General features: G+C 49.3%; 8 protein-coding genes across 8 annotated transcripts; 3 read left to right on the forward strand and 5 right to left on the reverse strand.

Moving 5' to 3' along the window:
• The first annotated feature begins 11 nt into the window (after positions 1 to 11).
• On the forward strand, positions 12 to 1274 carry BO79DRAFT_177937 (IGBP1/TAP42 family protein). The gene is made up of 3 exons (XM_025679953.1): positions 12 to 258; positions 322 to 598; positions 656 to 1274. Exons 1-3 carry the CDS (start codon positions 47 to 49, stop codon positions 1235 to 1237), a joined length of 1071 nt encoding a protein of 356 aa, XP_025536927.1. The 5' UTR covers positions 12 to 46; the 3' UTR covers positions 1238 to 1274.
• Positions 1275 to 1448: 174 nt separating this feature from the next.
• BO79DRAFT_199671 (porphobilinogen deaminase) lies at positions 1449 to 2730 on the reverse strand. Its single transcript, XM_025681434.1, has 2 exons — positions 2321 to 2730; positions 1449 to 2254 (listed from the first exon to the last, which is right to left on the reverse strand). The coding sequence occupies exons 1-2, from the start codon at positions 2601 to 2603 to the stop codon at positions 1533 to 1535; spliced, it is 1005 nt and encodes a 334-aa protein (XP_025536928.1). The 5' UTR covers positions 2604 to 2730; the 3' UTR covers positions 1449 to 1532.
• A 465-nt stretch (positions 2731 to 3195) lies between these two features.
• Positions 3196 to 6496, forward strand: BO79DRAFT_247069 (putative LON domain serine protease). Its single transcript, XM_025685621.1, has 3 exons — positions 3196 to 3850; positions 3933 to 6165; positions 6219 to 6496. The coding sequence occupies exons 1-3, from the start codon at positions 3379 to 3381 to the stop codon at positions 6301 to 6303; spliced, it is 2790 nt and encodes a 929-aa protein (XP_025536929.1). The 5' UTR covers positions 3196 to 3378; the 3' UTR covers positions 6304 to 6496.
• A 55-nt stretch (positions 6497 to 6551) lies between these two features.
• Positions 6552 to 7487, reverse strand: BO79DRAFT_177944 (mitochondrial 54S ribosomal protein uL23m). The gene is made up of 3 exons (XM_025679954.1): positions 7333 to 7487; positions 6950 to 7240; positions 6552 to 6870 (listed from the first exon to the last, which is right to left on the reverse strand). The coding sequence occupies exons 1-3, from the start codon at positions 7419 to 7421 to the stop codon at positions 6660 to 6662; spliced, it is 591 nt and encodes a 196-aa protein (XP_025536930.1). The 5' UTR covers positions 7422 to 7487; the 3' UTR covers positions 6552 to 6659.
• Positions 7488 to 7701: 214 nt separating this feature from the next.
• On the reverse strand, positions 7702 to 9110 carry BO79DRAFT_199681 (protein kinase RIO2). The gene is made up of 3 exons (XM_025681435.1): positions 9002 to 9110; positions 8792 to 8936; positions 7702 to 8720 (listed from the first exon to the last, which is right to left on the reverse strand). Exons 1-3 carry the CDS (start codon positions 9062 to 9064, stop codon positions 7729 to 7731), a joined length of 1200 nt encoding a protein of 399 aa, XP_025536931.1. The 5' UTR covers positions 9065 to 9110; the 3' UTR covers positions 7702 to 7728.
• Positions 9111 to 9545: 435 nt separating this feature from the next.
• Positions 9546 to 12903, reverse strand: BO79DRAFT_289331 (proteasome regulatory particle base subunit RPN1). Its single transcript, XM_025688771.1, has 5 exons — positions 12623 to 12903; positions 12457 to 12521; positions 12226 to 12390; positions 9860 to 12169; positions 9546 to 9803 (listed from the first exon to the last, which is right to left on the reverse strand). The coding sequence occupies exons 1-5, from the start codon at positions 12768 to 12770 to the stop codon at positions 9771 to 9773; spliced, it is 2721 nt and encodes a 906-aa protein (XP_025536932.1). The 5' UTR covers positions 12771 to 12903; the 3' UTR covers positions 9546 to 9770.
• A 229-nt stretch (positions 12904 to 13132) lies between these two features.
• On the reverse strand, positions 13133 to 15449 carry BO79DRAFT_177953 (uncharacterized protein). The gene is made up of 3 exons (XM_025679955.1): positions 14696 to 15449; positions 14380 to 14631; positions 13133 to 14322 (listed from the first exon to the last, which is right to left on the reverse strand). Exons 1-3 carry the CDS (start codon positions 15372 to 15374, stop codon positions 13166 to 13168), a joined length of 2088 nt encoding a protein of 695 aa, XP_025536933.1. The 5' UTR covers positions 15375 to 15449; the 3' UTR covers positions 13133 to 13165.
• Positions 15450 to 15843: 394 nt separating this feature from the next.
• On the forward strand, positions 15844 to 18204 carry BO79DRAFT_239383 (mismatch repair ATPase MLH1; the record flags this gene model as incomplete). The annotated part of the gene is made up of 4 exons (XM_025684914.1): positions 15844 to 15939; positions 15990 to 16169; positions 16225 to 16491; positions 16546 to 18204. The coding sequence occupies 4 exons, from the start codon at positions 15844 to 15846 to the stop codon at positions 18202 to 18204; spliced, it is 2202 nt and encodes a 733-aa protein (XP_025536934.1).
• Positions 18205 to 19947: the final 1743 nt, after the last annotated feature.

Consider the following 19947-nt stretch of genomic DNA (forward strand, 5'->3'; position numbering starts at 1 on the left):
TTGAATTCATACAACATTACCCCTCACCATCCCGTGAAGCAGCGCAATGGAACAGCCGCAAAATCTACGATCCCTTTTTGCGGAAGCGAAAGCTGAAAAGTCTGCTTTAGAAGCCCGCCCCGACAGCAACACGGATGCATACCGCAGTGATGTCAACGCAACAATAGCCAAGCTTGAGGAATGCCAGCGGCAAGTGGGCTTGCTATCTCTGTTCAGCTCGAACGAACCTTTGGAGGACATCTCCACGACAGATATCCAGTATAGCCATGACATACCTAGCGGAGCTGCCTGAGGATGCGCTAATTTCTTGCCTACCTCCAGATACCTTACGGTAGAGTATCATCTTGCAGATCTTCTCCAAAGAACCTACAGCTCGGACCGCGAAGCTCTCCTCCGACGTGCGCTTGGGCAATATGAACGCTTCCTCGCCCGACTAGACGATTACGACGTCCTTAATGAGAAGGACAAGAAGCTTTATGAACGTTACACCTCGAACCCCACCTCTTTTTCCCTGACTACAACCAATGATGCTGCGACCCGCCGAGAAGTGAAGATAAACAGGTTCAAGGAGGAGAAGGAGCTGAAGCAGAAATTAGAGGTTGGATAGGCTTTGCTCACTCTATGTTACCGAGCGATCTACTTACACTCTCTCAAGTATTTTGCGAATAACCAAAGCCGGCTGCAAAGCGACGAGGAGGATGTCCGGAAACTCTACCTCGCCGAGATCAACCTCTACATCCACCAGTCATTCCAGTCCTTGGATCTGCTGTCGCAAGAACTGACTATGCTGTCAACCATCCGCAGTGCTCCGCCAAACCCCGCTGAGTCATTGCAGGATGATCCACGTCGGCGGAATCAGGCAAGCGAGTCGAGCTACTCCGAGCGGCTAGATCGTCCGATTGCCGAACTGCTGAGAGGAGGGAAGTTCGGACCTATCCTGAGTAAGGAGGGGAAGCCTATGCAGCCATTCACGTTGCTTGATCGCAGGACGCAGCTCCAGCAAGGGGTTTTCCGATCGGGACATAATCTACCCACTATGACGATTGATGAATATCTTGAAGAGGAGAAAAGGAGGGGTAATGTCATCGAAGGCGGGGGAGAAAAGTCAGGCATAAAGCCTGAGGTCGACGAAGATGACATGGATTTGGCTGATGAAGAAACAATGAAGGCCAGAGCTTGGGACGAGTATAAAGAGGCGAATCCAAGAGGCTCTGGCAATACATTGAATCGGGGTTGATGTGCATGAAATATATATATATATATATATGTCTCTGACGGCTGATTGGCCATTCAAGTTGGCCAATATCATGATACGAGTAACAAATGATAGAATAGTACTGCACACCCTGTCATGAATCTTCCAGAAAGCCTACTGGTACTCAGCAACGTACTTGTAATGGAGAAGTTTCAGCAGACACGCAACATTCTTTCTTTTTCATATGGGTATCCATCTATATATGTCCATTGTATCATCATATCTCCCGTGAAGGAGAAGACCAGCATCTCCACCACATAGACTTTCCAGCTTCTATCTAAGCAGTCTGCTTGTTGCGCTGGATTTCCTCCAAGATCTTGCCGGCGCCCTTCTCGACCAACGCCTTAGCCACGGTAACACCGAACTCCTCCGCAGCCTGAGGCGAATCAACAGCACCATCGATCTCAACCTCAGCGCTCTCCTTACCATCCACACTAACCACAATGGAGCGCATCCTCAAAGCACCATTGACCCATTCGGACTCGACACCCAACGGCGCACTGCATCCACCCTCAAGAGTACGCAGAAGGCTGCGCTCTGCCAAACTAGCAAAAGTGGTCTCCTTATGACCGATGTTCTGTAGCATGTCCAGCACCTGCTGGTCATCCTTCCGGATCTCAATGCCGAGAGCACCCTGACCGACAGCATAGAGCATTCCCCCGTTCTTAGAGTCCAGATAGCTGGTGATACGATCGCCCAGCTCCAATCTCAGCAAGCCAGCAGCAGCCAGGATGAGACACGTGAATGGGCCATCCTCTGCATCCAGCTTCGACAACCGAGTGCCAATGTTACCACGCACATCCATGACCTTCAGGTGGGGGTAGCGACGGGCGAGTTGGGCGGTACGACGGATGGAGGAGGTACCGACAACGGAGCCTTCGGGCAGCTCGGCCAGACTTTTGTATGAAAGGCCCTTCTTCATGACCAGGACGTCTCTTGTGTCTTCGCGCTTCATCATGGGGCCGAGGGTGCAGGAGGAGGGAAGGAGAGTCGGCACATCTGCAATGATAGAGATAAGTCAGTGTTCATTTCTTAGGGCGAGATAAAGAATGAGCGGATATGTACCCTTGAGAGAGTGCACAATAAAGTCAACCTGGCCAGCAATCAGAAGGTCCTCCAGTTCCTGGGTCCACAGGTTCTTGGTCGTAAAGTCACGGAGCGCAATGGTCGTGTTCTGGTCGCCGGCGGTCTCTCGGGAATGGATCTTGAATTCATAGTCGGGCCATGTTTGCTTGAGCGCCGCTTGAACCAGATCCGTTTGAAGCAGAGCAAGCTTGGACTTGCGCGTGCCAATGGTGAAGGTCTTGCGCGATGAGGGGTTGGTGGCGTGGGGCGGGGCAGAAGCCATTGCGACGATGGTTGGTGTATGCAGGGAGCGATTGGGTTTCTAGGGAGAGAGTTGAACTGAGGTATATCTTGCCGTGATCTAGGCGAAGAATATTGCGGGCGTCGAAGTACTAAACAGAAGAGTGGGCTGCACGGCTCTCAAGCATTGAGGGGAAATGTTTCAGAGACAATCTTGACATTTGACGCTGGGTATTTTACTCGTATTTTGCGTTTGTCATACGACTCGGCCCAGCCCCCGACGGTAATTATACATCCGGGTAATGTTACCGGATGAGGAGACACCGCCTTTCTTCGCGGGTCTCGTGCTTCTGGGGCATCGAGTGCCACATCACGCTGATTAGATCCGGTCAATGTACTTTCCCTCGGAGTTTCAGTAAAGAAGATACATAGTAGATTGGTCACAATGTCTTCAGGGACTCACAGCCTGCCATGGCATGTTCTGGAAGAGCGGAAGCTGTGCTGCAGGACTCCGGTTTCCGCAGACGGGGGGATGATTGACGTTGCCCCGTGCGAACCTCGGCATCGGAGAGAAGGGCGCTTATCGGATTGGATCTCCTCCCCAGAGTCACGCCTTCATCTATCGACGGGGTTCTGGAACAGTGGAACCTCACCTCTACTAGTTGCCTTATAACCCGACCGCCACGACAGCCCCGTGCGCTGTCGACCTGATCTACCATCGTTCCCCCAGACGACACCAACCTTTCATTTCACCTCTCCATCAACTTTAATCTTGTCATCGCCACTGAGTGTGTGCCTTTGTGTTCTGGCATACCGAGATGGGTTCCAACAGCGGCAGAACAACCAAGCTCCCCTTGGTTCCGCTGCCCAAAGGATCGGTCCTACTTCCTGGCATTACGCTACGGATTCCTGTTTCGAATCGCCCGGATCTCGCCAATTTACTTTCGACAATCGTTGATCGATCGGCCGTGGCGAAGCGCGATGGAACGGCTATCACCTTCGGATGCGTTCCCCTCAGCTCACCTTATCTGAGCAAGGACGGTCAGCGACTCATCGATGACGGAAGCTTGGATGAAGACCGGAGGGAGGAGTTTGAGATGATTGATGCTGGACAAGCCAGAAAGGAGGATCTGTTTCGTCATGGTACCGTTGGTAAAGTAATTGGTATCCAGCGCCGTGCCTATTCGGAGCCGGCTCTCGTGGTCCAGGGTGTCCAGCGGTTCACTGTTAGGCGCGTCCTGAAGGAAAGGCCGTACTTCGAGGCTGAAGCTATTGTTCATGATGAGAAAGGTCGGTTTTCTTTCGTTGCTCTGCGCTGTTGTTGCTACTTCTTATCTGGACGAGTGTCTAATCTGGTCATTTCTAGAAACAGTCTCCGGCGATGCTGAAACAGTAGAGTTATTCCAACAGCTGCGACAACTATCTCGCGAGCTCCTGACCTTGCTGCGATTGTCTTCCTTACTACCATCTCCTGGAAGCCGCCTTTCGCCACTCATTGCCCGGAAGTTCGAACTGTTCATTACCAAGTCTGATGTCTCCCATGCGGGTAGACTGGCCGATTTTATGGCGGACGTCGCCGACTCCGGCTTCGAAGAAAAGCTTCGGATCTTAGCATCGCTTGACGTCAAGATCAGACTAGAGAGAGTTGTTGAGATGCTAACTAGGCAATTACAGAGCATCAAGAGCAATGTGAAGGTCACTACAATCACTACCAACAGCTTTCCTAGCTCTGGGTTCGACATTAACCAGATCGATCCTCGTGACCGTGAGATCCTGGCAAGGAAGGCGATGGCTGGTCTTAGCGGACTGACGCCACCCGGGTTGTCAGCCGGTCGAAACAATGACAACGATGACAAGGAATCAAACGAGGTCGATGAGCTGCAGCAGAGGTTGCAAGAGGCCCAGCTCAGCCCTGAGGCGAGAAAGGTTGCGGACAAGGAGCTGCGACGTCTTCGTAAGATGAACCCGGCAAATGCTGAGTACGGTGTCTGCCGGACCTACCTCGAAAATATCGCGGATATCCCATGGACTAAGATGACCGAGGACCAGCTTGGACCGGAGACTTTGAAGAGAGCCAGGAAGCAGCTAGACGATGATCACTATGGATTGGAAAAGATCAAGAAGAGGCTTCTTGAGTACTTGGCCGTGCTCCGACTCAAGCAGTCTACCAACAGAGATGTTGAGCGCCAAATTGAGACCTTGTCGAAAGAGCTTGAGGCATCCGATGGAGGCGACCTCGAGAAGGAGGTACCTGTGTTGTCCGAGACGGATCGAGTCGCTGTTGAGACCAAGCTGCATATGCTGAAGACTCGTCGCATGGGCGACAAGTCGCCCATCCTCCTGCTTGTTGGTCCACCAGGCGTTGGTAAGACCAGCTTGGCGCGATCAGTGGCCTCATCGCTCGGTCGCAAGTTTCACAGGATCTCTCTGGGTGGCGTTAGAGATGAGGCTGAAATCCGAGGCCATCGCCGGACCTACGTTGCTGCGATGCCGGGACTGATTGTCAGTGGTCTCAAGAAGGTCGGCGTTGCCAACCCAGTGTTCTTGCTCGACGAGATTGACAAGGTCGGAGGCGCCAATTTCCAAGGAGACCCATCAGCAGCCATGCTCGAGGTCCTGGATCCTGAGCAGAACCATACATTCTCAGATCACTATATCAACATCCCTATTGACCTGAGCAAGGTACTCTTCATTGCCACTGCTAACTCTTTGGACACTATCCCGGCACCCCTACTCGACCGGATGGAAACCATATCTCTGTCCGGCTACACTACGGTTGAGAAGCGACACATTGCCAAGAGACACCTCATTCCCAAGCAGATCAGAGCGAATGGGCTTTCGGATGGCCAGGTCGTTTTGTCTGACGAGGTGATTGACAAAGTCATCACGTCCTACACCAGAGAGTCGGGTGTTCGTAACCTAGAGCGTGAGCTTGGCTCGGTCTGTCGATACAAGGCCGTCCAGTTTGCGGATGCGGGCGATGCAGGCCGACTTGATGCGTACAACCCCATGGTGAGCATGGACGAGTTGGAAGATATACTAGGTATCGAGCGCTTTGAGGAAGAAATCGCCGAAAAGCATGGTCGTCCCGGTGTTGTCACTGGACTTGTCGCATACTCCACTGGAGGTCAAGGCAGCATCCTGTTCATCGAGGTTGCAGACATGCCAGGCAACGGCCGGGTCCAGCTCACCGGAAAGCTGGGAGACGTGCTAAAGGAGAGCGTGGAGGTGGCTCTGACATGGGTGAAAGCCCATGCCTTTGAGCTTGGACTGACTGCGGATCCCACCGAGGATATCATGAAGAACCGCAGCCTGCACGTCCACTGCCCGTCCGGGGCCATCCCGAAGGATGGCCCCTCGGCAGGCCTGGCACACACGATGGGTCTCATCTCCCTATTCACCGGCAAGGCAGTACCTCCCAGTGTTGCCATGACTGGCGAAGTGTCGCTCCGCGGCAAGGTGATGCCTGTTGGCGGCATCAAGGAGAAGCTGATCGGTGCGCACCGCGCCGGCGTCAAGACCGTTCTCTTGCCCCATCACAACCGCAAGGATGTCAAAGACGTGCCGCAGGAGGTCAGCGAAGGACTTGAAATTGTTTATGTAACGTGAGTATCTCAATCATCCATACTTGCTGCTGCAGATTGCTAACATCTGACAGACATATTTGGGAAGCTATCCGACAGGTGTGGCCAGATGCCCACTGGCCTGGTCAGCACACCAACTTCATCGAGAGCCGACTGTAAGGGCTCTCCACTCACTCACTATTCAATCACAACACGACCCAATGGTCCGTGTAGATAGTACTTGTGCTTTATTGTTTGTTCTCTCTTATTGTCCTTCTAAGCGCAGCGACCACTTTCCTTTACCAGCGTCAACATATCCTCAATTCCACACATAGTTATCTGTCAGTTACAACCAATTACTATTTCATTCACCCAAACTCATCCCAAACACAATGGATAGTATTGAACATACACAAGTAGGTAGTAATATAAATATAATACACGACGACAGCCCTCAATCACAAACTGTCTAACTTGAACCCTGATATACCAAACAAGCAACAAATTTCTAAACCAACATATCAAACACAAAGAAATTACGACTTAACCAACGGCCTCTCATAATGCCCCAACCCCAAAGCCCTCCAAGTCGGCCTCCACGGCTTAGCACCCTCCAACAACTTCTTCGCATCCTCCTTATAAACCTCCCTCTCCTTCTCATCCGCCTTCATTCCCGCATCCGGCTTCTGCTTATCCTGGATCTCCTCCTGGTATTTCTGAGCCTTGAAGAACTGGTCCTTCTCCCATCTGCACACAAACACCCATATTGTCAGCATTATCCCCAAACCCAACAATTCCACACAAAATAAACAAGGAATAAACATACGGAGCCATATCCTTCGGCGCCTCCGGCCAAACAAACGCCTCCTTCATCTCAACCGTCATCTTCTTCTTCGACTGCGGGCGACGAATCTTTCCATATCCATAACGACCCAGGGACTTCAACCTCGTCAGTTTCTGTTGCTCGACGAATGATCGCACGCTGACAACGCCCACGCCGTACAGACGCTGCAGGTAATCGCGCATATCCAGTTTGTTGAAGTTGAGCGGCACGTAGAAGGTGGCGTAGCGGGGAGGGAGGAAGGGCGTGCGGATTAGGGCGATTGTGAAGTCGGGACTATTTTATTCATCGTCAATTCTTAGTTTTTCTTCATTGTTTCTTCATGTAATGGGAATTTGGTATGGATATTGTATATAGGATGCACGTACAGGAAGATCTGCTTCCGTTCGGACAGAGGCGCCGCGGGACCGACCCAGTCGGCGGGCTTTTTGGGGAACTTGGAGAATCGTCGGACCATTTTTGGGGGGTGTGAATTGAATGGGTCCGATTGAGGTGATGGTGGTGGTGGTGGTGATGATATTCGTAGAGGGAAGATTGATTTGATTTGATATGCCCCGGCGGAAAGTTCGTCGGGAGCAAACGTGAAATTGCGTGGTTGGCCGCGTCGGGTACCGTAGTGTGGTTTTTGGTCGGATATTTTGTAACAGGTCCTGGAGATTATTATAAGTACGAGGAAAATAAAAATTTGTTCATTTTGAAATATGGTTGAATGAGAAATATTTTATATTCGTCATGGTCATTACTATCATTTACTGGTGTGCTGTCTACTGCCCGTCCGATACCTGCAGGTTCCCAAGTCGCCGGGCACTCTCGTCCACCTCCTGTGATTGTTCGTTCTCCTCCCCTTCAGAGCCGGAACCCTCCTCCTCTTCCTCTTCCTCCTCGTCACTTTCCTTGTCTTCATCGTTGTCGCCATTGGCGCCAACCTCCTTCATGTAGTTCTCCAGCTCGCGCGCCATCTTCCTCGAGAATCCTGACGCCTCAACTTCCACATCTAACCGCTTTCCGGGGTTCTGGATGAGCTGCTTCCTCGCATCCTTGAAGAAAGGGCCGGGAGCATCACTAGTGAAGTGGAACTTGCGCTGGAAGTAGCGCTTGATGCAGTTGACATCACGGTCAAAGTACATCTCCGCATTGGGGTGGTCGATCGACACCATCTGTGGGAAATCGATCATGACTGGCACCAACCGGATATTCTCATCATCCTCGTCATCCTCACGGCCCTTCCCCTTAGCATCTGGATCCTCTATTTCCTTGATAAGGATGTTGAACTCGTTGAAGTCACCGTGAATCAGACCAAACCGCGCCAGCTGCACGATCATATCCATCAGCTCCGAATACAGTGATGCGGGATGGGCGACCTTGGAGATCTGTCGTAGCGGAAACGCATCGATCAAGCTCATGACGATGGTGTGGCGGTTCTGGGCAATGGGTTCGGGAACGGAGAAGCCGTTCTCTCGTAGGGCCTTCATAAAGGCATATTCCTTCATCGCGGCCAGGCGCGACATGTACATCCACGAGCCAGTGTTACGGTGTCGGAGGTAATCGCGGTTTGTCTTGACGGTACGGAAAGAAATACGACCGAGACGGTGAATCTTCAAAATGCGCTGTGTTCCATCGTGACCGGCGACGACGATAATATCGGACTCCTTGCCAACGCCAATCTGGTTACCGACGGAGTAAATGCACTTTTGCTTCTGGTGGGCGTTGAGGGCGAGGTAGTCGAGACCTCCGTAGGTGAGACGGTATCCATCATCTACCAAGCACTTGTCAGTAAAATCTTCGCCTATACTCAACACCGTATAGCAACAAAGGCGACAACCGTACATTTCGCATTCTTAACCTTAGCGATCAGGTTAGTCTTGGCGAGATTGGAGATAGACCGGTGCACTCCGCTGCCACCGCGGAGGCCAGCAATCTGCGCGATCAGAGGCGTGGGCACGACTTCATGGTTTCTGCTTCCTTGTTCAACCTGCGACACAGTTCTGTTAGCTGTCAGACAATAGGCTGCGATCAGAGGGCGGGGGAGGGGCATACCGCGGAGAGGACGCGGAAGTCCTCAGAGGTGAGGTAGCGGATCGCTTTCGGATCGAGCTTCATGATGCAGTGTGTTCGATGTCGGAATCTGCTCACAAGTTAAGCTACCGACTGCGTATAGCGTGGAACGTGAGTTTGCGCTGTCGATGAAGGCGTCGACCATTACATTGATGCGCGGAAAAGTCAGGATGCCGCTGCCCTATGCCCTAGTTTCCTATTTCGGATGTCTCCAAGGTCCTACAGAATACACAGTTCTGAGTAGTTGGTTGCTCAACGAAATCATCCAAAAGAGAACATAACGAATAACTGGTTTGTTTGTAAGTCGTAAAGGCATGTCTACTTGGCTTGTTAGATGCCCCTCTATGACTTCGAAGTTGCTCATCGCCTTTCGAATCCGGTAGTTTACTAGTTACTACACTGCATAATATATACATCTACTACGGACGGGTGCCGAGAAACACCTTCAAGTTTGGAAAATAGCAGTAGCTTGAAGTCACTTCATAGCAGTACTACTAGTATTATTACTACTAATTAAGTCTATTGGCGAAAGAATCTGTTTCAATTGAGGTTTCTCAGACATATATAAGCCTAGAGGTCATACTAGCATTTATCACCCGTGCCACATCCACCAGTCTAATTGATAGATCGAATATAATGACAATCGGTGCCTGCTATTTTCCAATTCGTGCTGATTACATGAAAACACAGTACCTGAGCAGCAAGCCCCCTGCTCAGCTCACCCACACAGTCGTGTCAAGTCGAAGGGCCATTAAACCGAGTCTTGATTTTCCCAGTTGGGGTTCTGCCATAACATTAGCATCATGGTTTATCATATTATCACTAGCACGGATTATTTACCTTGCGCAAGATGACCAGACCCTCTAGAGTGCTGCTGAGAGGAATGTACTGCTCGTCTTCGAGCTCTGCACGTTCGCCGTAGGCCAGCAGCACCGGCGTGCTCTGTGTTTGCCAACCAGTGATGGTCTTAGGGCGACCCGCCTGGCCAACAACGTCCACGGCCTGACCGACCCGGACATTGACGGTGAGAGGCTGCAGGTCTTCGTCGAGCGTGACAAGGAAGCGTGGGTACATGGCGGTGATGAGGAAGTAGAGGAGATAGTGGTGTTCGGCGAGGACGAATTGCTTGGCATCGATCATAGACACCAGGACGGTGAGAAGACCTGCGGCTGATACGCGCGAGAGGACCTGGCGATCTGTGTGGAAGGGGTTCAGGGTCATTGTACCCTTGCCCATGTGCAAAAGACCCTGGGCAATGCGGACCATGAACAAAGTGTTCTGGTCGCGGTGGTAGTAACTGGCCAACTGCCTAAGCAGCTGCGCCAGACGGGCATTCTTGGTACCAGCACCGCAAAGACCCATGGCGAAAATGGCGTTGATAGCGACATCGTTGTCGGTGTCGTGACTGTACCGGGACAGAGTGTCGTAAACCTTCATCTGAGGGTTGCTGGGTGTGATCAAGCCCATGGCAAGGGGAACAGCCTTGCGGATGTTGCTGGCACCGTAATGCATCAGGTGGCCGAACTGCCGCAAGATCATATCCTGCCCGACCTCCTCACCCATAGCAATGAGCGACAGACCCAGAACAGCATACGACTGAACAAGTTCATCACCCTTGTTCTCCTCAGTCTCGTCGATGATATCATTGCAGATGTGGAGGAGCTCCTGCAGTTTCAGGACGGTGCCAGTACCCGCCCAGGCGCAGACCGAAGCAAGGACCGAGGTCGGTTTGGCCATAGGGTGATCGACTGCCTTCAGGATGTCAAGGATGACGTCGACCTCTTCCTGACGACCGAAGTAAAGGAGCGCCAGACCCAGGGCCATGAAGCGAGTCCACTTATCCTTGAGCTGCTTCTGCCGCTCCTCGTCCATCAATGTGGTGGCAATGGCCTCACTGACCTGGTGATTAGAAGATCCCACAAAGATAAGACCCAGGGATACCGCTGCCATGGCAGACAGCTGCATGTCCAAGGACCCATCCTCGACAATGGGGAGTAGAACCTCAAGCAACTCCTCCTTGTTCGATCCGGCATAAGCCAGACCGAGACCCATGATAGAAGCAACTCTCATGGGCACACTCTTGGCCTCGAGATTGTCGGGGTCACTGAGGAGAGCCAAAGCAGGGTCGGAGTCTATCCGCACACCCGAGTTGAGGATACCGATAGAAAGCAATGCACCCGCCTTGATCTGATCCTCCGAGGCGTAGGTATACCTGTCGATCTTGTCCAGACCAATCTCGACATCCCTGTGCAGAAGCATACCCATCGAAGCAGTCGTCGACAGCATGCCGTCATCCTTAGTCTTCCAGACCCAGGGGCCTTTGTCACCCTCCACAAGCATCATCTTATCGTTGCCATATCCAGCGTTGGCGAAGGCGTTGACAAAGGCACTGGCGAGGTTGTGCCTGGCGGAGTCAACATTTGTAAGGCCAGCACCGCGGCTGCTTTCGAGGTGGGTCTTGTAAATGTCTTCCGGCATCTGGGGATCAAGGATGTTGAGCTCTTTTCCAAGAGACTTGAAGTGCTTTGGAATGGAGGTGTTGTTCAAGCTGTCCATGAAGGACTGGTCTTCCTCTTCCTCAGGAAGGTCAAGCCATATTTGTTGCCGGGAAACAAGGAACGCCATCTGCTTCTTGAGCGACCTATCCTCAGTGGCATTAATATCGCTCTTAATGAGGTCAATGTCGTTCAGACGGATAGCAAGAACAACGGCCTTGGTGAGCTCCTTGTAGCGGACATAGATCTCATGGGCGGTACGAAGGAATTGCTGGTCTTCGGGGTATGTGAGAAGGTTGACCATGCTGACCATGTACAAGCAGACCCTTCCGTATGTGTTTTCGTCCAGAAAGCGCGGGATCTCCTCGATGATCTCGAGCTCACTGAGAAGGTCGACAGCATCGGCTTCGGCGTTGTGGCTCAGGAAGTAGGGAACAAGAGACAGCGAGAGATCGATCAAGTCCTGTACATCCTTCTCAGCGTTAAGCCGGTTTTGGTACTCTTGCCCAATTTCCAGCGCCAGGTGTCTGATGTATTCGTGGCCCCAGGAACCGAGGTCTTCGGACTTGGTGAGAAGGCGGTACTTCAGGGTTTCGAGCTTCTCCTCATCTCCGTAGGTCATGCCAAGAACCGAGAGCATATCGGCGAGCGAGTCCTAGAGATACATACTTGGTTAGGTTGATAGGATGGTCTGCATGACGGGCAACAAACCTTAACCGGGCCGGCCGCCCACTTCTCATAGAGCTCCGTGAGCTCATCGTAATGCGGTCTTAGAAATTTCAAGGGCTTGGGAACAGCAGTCATAGAAGATGTCGAGGTCTTGATGAAGTTCTTAATCGCATCCAAGGCAGGGGCGTACAACGAGGTATCGGGCTCCTAGATGGCAGGTTGAGAGTTAACGTCATCGCTCGGGACCCCAACAGAACAGCTTCATCCCCGTACCTTTAACCTCTCCACGAGCATTTCCAGCTCATTCTTCAGCTGCTGATCCTCTTCACTGAGTTCTTCTGTAATATCCATCGTGTTAGCACCTCGATCAGAGCACGGCGTTAGTGATGTCAGGTGCGGCGTCGGGAGGTCTGCGGCCTGACTCGACATGTCCACCTACCCTCTTTCGACTCGTCATCCTTCTGCTTGCCATCAGCTTGTGGCTTCTCATCGGCCGCTGTCTTCTTTCCTCCAGACAACTCCTTGATATCGTCAACCTTGCCCTTGCCCTTGTCGGCGGGAGCTGACCGCTCGCCGTCTTGCGCCATCTCTGACGGTTATATGGCGAGTAGTCGGGGTGTGTTCGGGAACGCGGATAGACGGGAGATTTAGAAAACGCGAGTGATGAGGGTGAGAGTGGGAGCTTTGATGCGATAAGCCTCCTCACTCTAGGCGATGAAGTTGGGCTTGTTGATGGGAAACAGAGAGAGCTCGCTCTTCGTCGCCGCTCGGGCGTTGCGCTCCTGTGGAGCTCCCACCGCTTATGTAAGACAGCGCCCGCCAAGAGATTAACTTAGTACTACAATTTCAGCCTTAAGGCATCGATTGGAATGTTCTACCAATGTACTGACAAAAATCTAACTTGATTGTTGAACGAATTACACGGGGTATGAGCCGCAGCTTCTTATAGCCCCAGACCATGCATCATTACATACAGCGAATATCATCCGCCCAGACAAAATAAGCCCCCTGAACCCGTTTGGCTGCTGAGGCTTCCATCGGCACATCCCCCATGTCGAGTGCGGAACCATTCCCTGTACTCATCTAGGTCCCGGCTATAAGCATAGCCAGAGAGCTTCTCACCGCTGTAGGACAACAATGGCAAGTGATCAATGGTAGGCAGCTTGAAGGAAAATCGTTCAAGAAGCGGCATTACTGTTGAGGCTCGACTCAGTGGCTTTTCAACGACTCCGAGCCGCTCCGCAGGACCTGGTGTAAGCGGCTTCGACGGGTCTGTTATCGCTTCTGGTGACGGTTCGGTGAGCTGGGGTGAGTCATCCTCAACAAACTCTTCGGGAACGTGATATAGTTCGTTGTGCACCGTAGCAAGGGTAAAACTCCCCTTGGAAGGAAACGTCGGGTAAAGCAGGTAATATCCTCTGCCTCGGATGAACTCAAGGAGGTACTCCATCACGGCTGGGTATTTCTTCGAGATGAGCTTCTCCTGGGGTGATTGCTGGCCCATACTCTCCTGAACCATGAACCGGTTTGATAAGAATTCGTGGAATTCGGCCCACTTATCGCCGAAATATAGAGCTGCATTACTGTTGGGGGCCTGCCAAAGAAACAAAGGTAATAATTCCCCATCGCCCGGGTCAGAGACATGGTTGCTGTCAGCTTCTGGTGGTTTGAATGGTTTGCCGTCAGTCAAAAGAGAAGACGGAAGCTCAAGCGAGATGCCAATAAGCTTGCTAGACAGCTGTTTGGTGCGGGAATGTTTGTATTTTAGCATGGTATACATCAAATAATGATAAAATGATGGGGCTAGCTCCGTCTGTGGAGAAAGCACAAGCACGTGAGATACAGCCGGGTCCCTAGGATAGAAGGCCTCAACAGACTTCAAGGAGGCTTCGGCGGAGTTCATGTCATGTGGCTGGATTCGACGACGGAGAGTGACCTTTCCAGAAGAATGAGGAGGCCATTTTATCGACTTAATGTAGCGAAGTAGCTCTGGGTCTACTTGAGGGGGCAATTCAATCGTCAAGCTAGGTGTCCCGCCAAGATAGTCCGCATTTTGCAACGACCGGAGCAACCTGATCAGGGAACCAGAGGACTCAGAAGGAGCATGAACAAGAAATTCAACTTGAACGTTATTCCAGGCTGTAAAAGCATTAGCACGGAGTTAGAGACATTGACCGACAGAGTCTCGAAGGTTACCTTGAAGGGCGCCACTATCCAGGGTTGACATCCACATGAGATCCCTTGCTGCGCTAGGGAGAGAGACATGGGGGACACCTGATTCATCTGCCCAACCTTGCACGCCGCGCCAGAAGAAAAGTTCTTCCATCTGCTCGCCTTGTGTCAGGATTACTTGCGGAAGGAGGTAGGAGCGAACATAAGTGAGACCCGCCGCCACCGCTCTCTCCATACGGGCATCTGTTGACCATTGTGCATAGTCTGGCCTAGCATCTGCAGTGCAAATAAATGAGTATTTTGAGGAAGACTATGGTGGGTTGATATTGACAAAACGTACCATGCCAGTTGACTGGACAATTCGCATCATCTATACCATTGACACGCTGAATGCCTTCGATTGACACGTCGTCTCTTCCCAGCAGCACCATGTGTACCTCGTTGAGCTTCCTCCCCGCCATCTGACAGGCAAGAGGAAGGAGATCCGACATGCTTTCCAAGCTTGCAGCAGCAAAGACAACGGCGTGACTGGTTGGCTTCTGATAGCGGGAGACTTGTCCCTGAAACCGATGTAGTGACTTAGCCAGATAGTAGAAGTTGATCGTCTTTCCATTGTAATAGAGTTCATCACTGGGCTTTGCGTCGGCTTCATTTCTCTCGGGAGGGCGTTGCGGAGGAGCGCCAGATAGTGGAGGTTGAAGCTCCTTCTCCTCCTGCTGCTGCTCCTGCTGCTGCGATTGTTGTTGCAGGTGCTCTTGCTGGAATCGAAGTGCGGCCTGTCGCGCTTGAGCCAATGCAGGATTGAATCGCTCCGGAGCAGGAGCAAGATCAGTTGGCATATTTTTGAAGAACAGATAAAGTAAATACAGAGCCACAATGCCTAACACGAATCGTCGCGGCCGTGGTGGTTTCCATTGCTTTGAGCGCCATGGTTGGCTATGGGCTGTGCGAGACCGATGGTCATCGTCCTTCTTCCCAAGCTCCTCATCTGCCAAAAATGGCCGTTTGGAGGGCCACATTATTCAAACATAAGAATAGCTGCTCCGTTGGAGCTGGCGCGACAGATGTAAGCATTGAAGAGAGGGGCGGAAGAGCAATGAATGGATGGTATGGAATCTTGAAGGGGCCACGCGGTGGAGGTTCGACGGTTGCGGGATGACCGCGGCGACTAATCAGCCATGGGCTCTTCTCCGCAGCTTATCCCCGATCCTTCAGCCATTCATTCGGTCGGTCTTTCTCCACCGCCTCCAGTCAACATAGTCAACATCCATTGCTTCTAGAAGCCTGCCAGGCTAATACGACTGGCGTCGAGCTATAGCTAATTTCTCATGGGCTGACAGCTTCTTTGTCACCATCAGTATCCCGTGCTTTCAGTGGTTGGAACATTGCTTCATATCAACCCCGTGGCTCAGATTAGTTCATATAGTCGCGCACAATTCCAGAAAAGCAACATTTTTACTGATTCAGTTGTTCCATTCCTCTCAAACCATGGACCCCCAGATGGACTTGGACAATACAGAGCCCCGAGGCACGAAAAGATCTGCCGAGGACAGTGAGGAGCCACAGAGACCGAAAAGGATCAGAGTCAGTTCCCGTTTCCAGTCGTATCTTCGCTTAGTATTAACGCTACATAGGCCTTAGACCCCGATGTTGTAAACAAAATTGCAGCAGGGGAGATTATTGTGGCTCCTATGCATGCGCTGAAAGAGCTAATCGAGAACGCTGTTGATGCTGGATCGACCTCGATCGAGATTCTCGTGAAAGACGGTGGATTGAAGCTCCTGCAGATTACTGACAATGGTCATGGCATCGACGTAAGTAGAGCAAGCATGATTCTTTAGCGATAAAGTGGCTGACTTTCAGAGACAGAGAGATGACCTCCCTATCCTGTGTGAAAGATTCACAACCTCCAAACTAAAGCAGTTTGAGGACCTTTCATCCATAGGCACGTACGGTTTCCGAGGCGAGGCTTTGGCAAGTATCAGCCATATTGCCCATCTCACCGTGACCACAAAAACTGCCGGTTCCAGCTGCGCATGGAGAGCACACTACAGCGATGGGAAGCTTGTCCCCCCTAAACCTGGACAAAGTGCTGCGCCCAAAGCCACCGCAGGACGCGGCGGCACGCAAATAACTGTGAGTGAGATACTACTTCATCTTTGAAAGTACAACAGCTCATTTGAATCTCAGGTAGAGGACCTGTTCTACAATGTCCCGACAAGACGTCGGGCTTTTCGATCAGCAAGTGAAGAATACGCCAAAATCCTCGATATAGTCGGCCGATACTCCGTCCATTGCTCAGGTGTGGCCTTCTCCTGCCGCAAGCATGGTGATTCAGGCGTCAGTGTCTCCACTCCAGCAGCAGCGAATACAATAGATCGAATTCGTCAAATCCACGGCAGCGCAGTCGCCAACGAACTTGTCGAATTCAATGTCGAAGATGACAAGTTGGGCTTTCGCTCATCTGGCTTTGCCACGAACGCGAACTACCATGTCAAGAGAACTACCATACTCCTTTTCATAAATCACCGCTCGGTCGAATCCACAGCCATCAAGCGAGCAGTCGAACAAACATACTCCAGCTTCCTCCCCAAGGGAGGACACCCATTTGCCTACATCGACCTCGAAATTGAACCACAGCGTGTCGACGTCAACGTACATCCAACCAAGCGCGAAGTGAACTTCCTCAACGAAGACGAAATCATCGAATGCATCTGCAACGAGATCCGCTCCAAACTGGCCCAAGTAGACTCAAGCCGGACCTTCCTCACCCAAACCCTCCTCCCAGGTGTAACAATAATGGAGCCCGCAAACCGCGACACCGAAGGCACAGACACCGTACCCAAAACCCCCTCCACGAGCAAAAAGCCATACGAACATAACCTCGTCCGCACCGACTCTAAAGTCCGCAAAATCACCTCCATGCTCACCCCAGCCACACCACACACGCCCACAGCCTCCCAAGCAGACACCACCACCACCCTCGACGAAGGCCTCCAATACGAAACCACCTCCCGCGAACCCCACCGCATCAGCTTCACATCCGTGAAGAACCTCCGCGCCTCCGTCCGCAACTCCATGCACAACACTCTAACCGAAACCATCGCCTCCCACACGTACGTCGGGCTCGTCGACGAACGCCGCCGAATCGCAGCAATCCAATCTGGCGTCAAACTCTACCTAATCGACTACGGCATGTTCTGCACCGAATTCTTCTACCAAATTGGCCTTACAGACTTCGCCAACTTCGGCGTCATCAAACTCTCCCCACCACCCAAACTCATCGACCTCCTCCGCATCGCCGCAGACACCGAACGCACCCTAACGACCCAAGAATCAACAGCAGAAGAAGAAGCCAACGAAATCTTCACCAACGCCCCGGACCTCGTCGCCGAAACCCTCATCGACCGCCGCGAAATGCTAAACGAGTACTTCTCCCTCGAAATCTCACCAGACGGGGACCTCCTCTCCATCCCCTTACTCCTCAAAGGCTACCTCCCAAGCCTAGGCAAACTGCCCCGATTTCTTCTCAGACTAGGTCCCTACGTTGACTGGACAAGCGAGGAGGAATGCTTTCGCACGTTCCTGCGAGAGCTTGCGGCTTTCTATACTCCTGAGCAGTTGCCGCCGCCTCCGAACGTGCAGAAGAGTAATGATGCAGGAGTAGAAGGGGAAGTGGAGACGGAAGATGAGTTCATCACGCAGAGACGGGCGCAGGTGGCGCGGATGCTGGAACATGTGGTATTCCCGGCTTTGAGGGCGCGCATGGTTGCTACGACGCGGCTGCTGAAGGGGGTGGTGGAGGTGGCCGATTTGAAGGGGTTGTATAGGGTTTTTGAGCGGTGTTGATTTAGCTGGATATTTATATTCTGGTATCTATTGGATGGTTGTGAGAGTGTGTATTCGTTCAGGTGTAATAATAACGGAAGTACATCTGGATACTATGTTGAAGGATGTGGTGAAGGGTTGTATCCGGAACAACATGGTTATTACGGTATAGTTCTAAAACTTAGTAACTTCGTTCAGTGGTACTGTGTAACTATTCGAACGAAATGATAACTGATTGCATTTAATGATTGCTCTGTTGCACTAAATTAGTTGAATTAACTAAGAATTATAGAGGAGGGGACTAGTAGGAATCCTTATTTATCTTGTTATCTTGTTATCTTATTTAAATCAGCAGGTATTTATTATTTCTGTTACTAGAAAAGTATTTGATAGTATCTCTCTCTTCTAATTCTTTAATGGATTGATTAAACCTGTAATAAAAATATAATATTAAGATATAATTAATATAGAAATTAGTCTTAATAATCTTTAATTTTATAAATTCTCTTCTGAGCTTGGTTCTTTAATCTTATATAATATAATAATAATTATTTATAGATATTAATCTTAAGCCAGTTATTTTTCTAGGGTAATAATCTATTCTTATAATTCTGTAGTAATATTCTAAGCTATTATTAATATTTACTATATAATATAGATTTAATTCTTTAATTTCTTAATATAATAGTTTAATTCTAGCTTTTCAGTATCCGTCCGGGTCTTTATATTAGTAATTCTTTTTATATAATAGTCTTATTTTATAGCTAGCCTTTTTAATATTATCTTATATTATTTTTTTATAATTAAATCTTCTTGAATAACTTGTCTGTCAGTCTTTTCTTAATTTTTTATATTATATAAATTTTAGATTAAAGTATTAAGTATTATTTTATTTTTAATAGTTTATTTAAGCCTGCAGGTTTCATATTCCGGAGTTTTTCTTATAATAATAAACTTACTATCCTGGTTATAAGTTATATTATAAATAGAAATAGCTTTTAGTTAATTACTGCTTAGTTATATAATTTTATTTAAATAATACTAGTAGTTATAGACTGCTTTTTTGTTAGGGATCACCCCTTGGTTCCAAGAGTACGTCATCTGTTGGACAAGAAAGAATAGCTGCTATTCAGAATAAGGCCTCAGGACTCTTGAGATTTTATATATTATATTTAATTAGCAAGTAGTAACAAGACTGGTTAACTAAATTCTTTAATAAAAACTTATTTTATAATATTACTCTTCTTCTCTGGTAAGATAATAATATAAAAGCTAGTATATTTATAGATTAAAATATTTTAGATTTAGATTTTTTATTAATTTATTTTATTATAATTTTATATTCTATTCTAGTCTTTAGTTTTTTTATTTATACTTCTATCTTTAGTACTTAATTCCTGAATCTTATATTATTTTTATTTTTTTTATTTCTAGATCTTTTTTTCTTATACTTTAATCTCAGTTATTTATTTAATATAATTTTTATTATTATTTTAAGCAGAAACTTCCTCTCTAATATAAATTTATCTAATTAATTTATTAATTAAGTAATTAATTTAAATTTTTATAAAAAAAAATTCTTTTTTTTTCTTTTTTTTTTTCTTTTTTTTTTTTTTATTTATAAATAAAGATAGTCTATGTCCCCAGCTGGATATTAGATTAGTTTAAATTAAAAATTAATATATATAAAAATATAGATTTATTATCTCCTGTATTTAATAAGAATAAAAAAATTTATTTTATTTATTTTTAATTTTATATTAT

The sequence above is a fragment of the Aspergillus costaricaensis genome, assembly GCF_003184835.1.
Source record: "Aspergillus costaricaensis CBS 115574 unplaced genomic scaffold BO79scaffold_27, whole genome shotgun sequence".
Lineage (NCBI taxonomy): Eukaryota > Fungi > Ascomycota > Eurotiomycetes > Eurotiales > Aspergillaceae > Aspergillus > Aspergillus costaricensis.

Excerpts from the sequence above, each read along its gene's own strand:
- BO79DRAFT_177937 (XM_025679953.1), top strand. The coding sequence starts at position 47 with ATGGAACAGCCGCAAAATCTACGATCCCTTTTTGCGGAAGCGAAAGCT. Across the intron at positions 259-321 it reads ATCTCCACGACAGATATCCA|ATACCTTACGGTAGAGTATC; the intron begins GTATAGCCATGA and ends GCCTACCTCCAG. Across the intron at positions 599-655 it reads AGCTGAAGCAGAAATTAGAG|TATTTTGCGAATAACCAAAG; the intron begins GTTGGATAGGCT and ends CACTCTCTCAAG.
- BO79DRAFT_199671 (XM_025681434.1), bottom strand. The coding sequence starts at position 2,603 with ATGGCTTCTGCCCCGCCCCACGCCACCAACCCCTCATCGCGCAAGACC. Across the intron at positions 2,255-2,320 it reads TATTGTGCACTCTCTCAAGG|ATGTGCCGACTCTCCTTCCC; the intron begins GTACATATCCGC and ends CTATCATTGCAG.
- BO79DRAFT_247069 (XM_025685621.1), top strand. The coding sequence starts at position 3,379 with ATGGGTTCCAACAGCGGCAGAACAACCAAGCTCCCCTTGGTTCCGCTG. Across the intron at positions 3,851-3,932 it reads TATTGTTCATGATGAGAAAG|TCTCCGGCGATGCTGAAACA; the intron begins GTCGGTTTTCTT and ends TTCTAGAAACAG. Across the intron at positions 6,166-6,218 it reads CTTGAAATTGTTTATGTAAC|ACATATTTGGGAAGCTATCC; the intron begins GTGAGTATCTCA and ends AACATCTGACAG.
- BO79DRAFT_177944 (XM_025679954.1), bottom strand. The coding sequence starts at position 7,421 with ATGGTCCGACGATTCTCCAAGTTCCCCAAAAAGCCCGCCGACTGGGTC. Across the intron at positions 7,241-7,332 it reads GAACGGAAGCAGATCTTCCT|TCCCGACTTCACAATCGCCC; the intron begins GTACGTGCATCC and ends TGAATAAAATAG. Across the intron at positions 6,871-6,949 it reads GCGCCGAAGGATATGGCTCC|ATGGGAGAAGGACCAGTTCT; the intron begins GTATGTTTATTC and ends GTTTGTGTGCAG.
- BO79DRAFT_199681 (XM_025681435.1), bottom strand. The coding sequence starts at position 9,064 with ATGAAGCTCGATCCGAAAGCGATCCGCTACCTCACCTCTGAGGACTTC. Across the intron at positions 8,937-9,001 it reads ACTTCCGCGTCCTCTCCGCG|GTTGAACAAGGAAGCAGAAA; the intron begins GTATGCCCCTCC and ends ACTGTGTCGCAG. Across the intron at positions 8,721-8,791 it reads TAAGGTTAAGAATGCGAAAT|ATGATGGATACCGTCTCACC; the intron begins GTACGGTTGTCG and ends AGTGCTTGGTAG.
- BO79DRAFT_289331 (XM_025688771.1), bottom strand. The coding sequence starts at position 12,770 with ATGGCGCAAGACGGCGAGCGGTCAGCTCCCGCCGACAAGGGCAAGGGC. Across the intron at positions 12,391-12,456 it reads TGCTCGTGGAGAGGTTAAAG|GAGCCCGATACCTCGTTGTA; the intron begins GTACGGGGATGA and ends CCTGCCATCTAG. Across the intron at positions 9,804-9,859 it reads GTCTGGTCATCTTGCGCAAG|AACCCCAACTGGGAAAATCA; the intron begins GTAAATAATCCG and ends ATGTTATGGCAG.
- BO79DRAFT_177953 (XM_025679955.1), bottom strand. The coding sequence starts at position 15,374 with ATGTGGCCCTCCAAACGGCCATTTTTGGCAGATGAGGAGCTTGGGAAG. Across the intron at positions 14,632-14,695 it reads TTGTCCAGTCAACTGGCATG|ATGCTAGGCCAGACTATGCA; the intron begins GTACGTTTTGTC and ends TTTGCACTGCAG. Across the intron at positions 14,323-14,379 it reads GGATAGTGGCGCCCTTCAAG|CCTGGAATAACGTTCAAGTT; the intron begins GTAACCTTCGAG and ends ATGCTTTTACAG.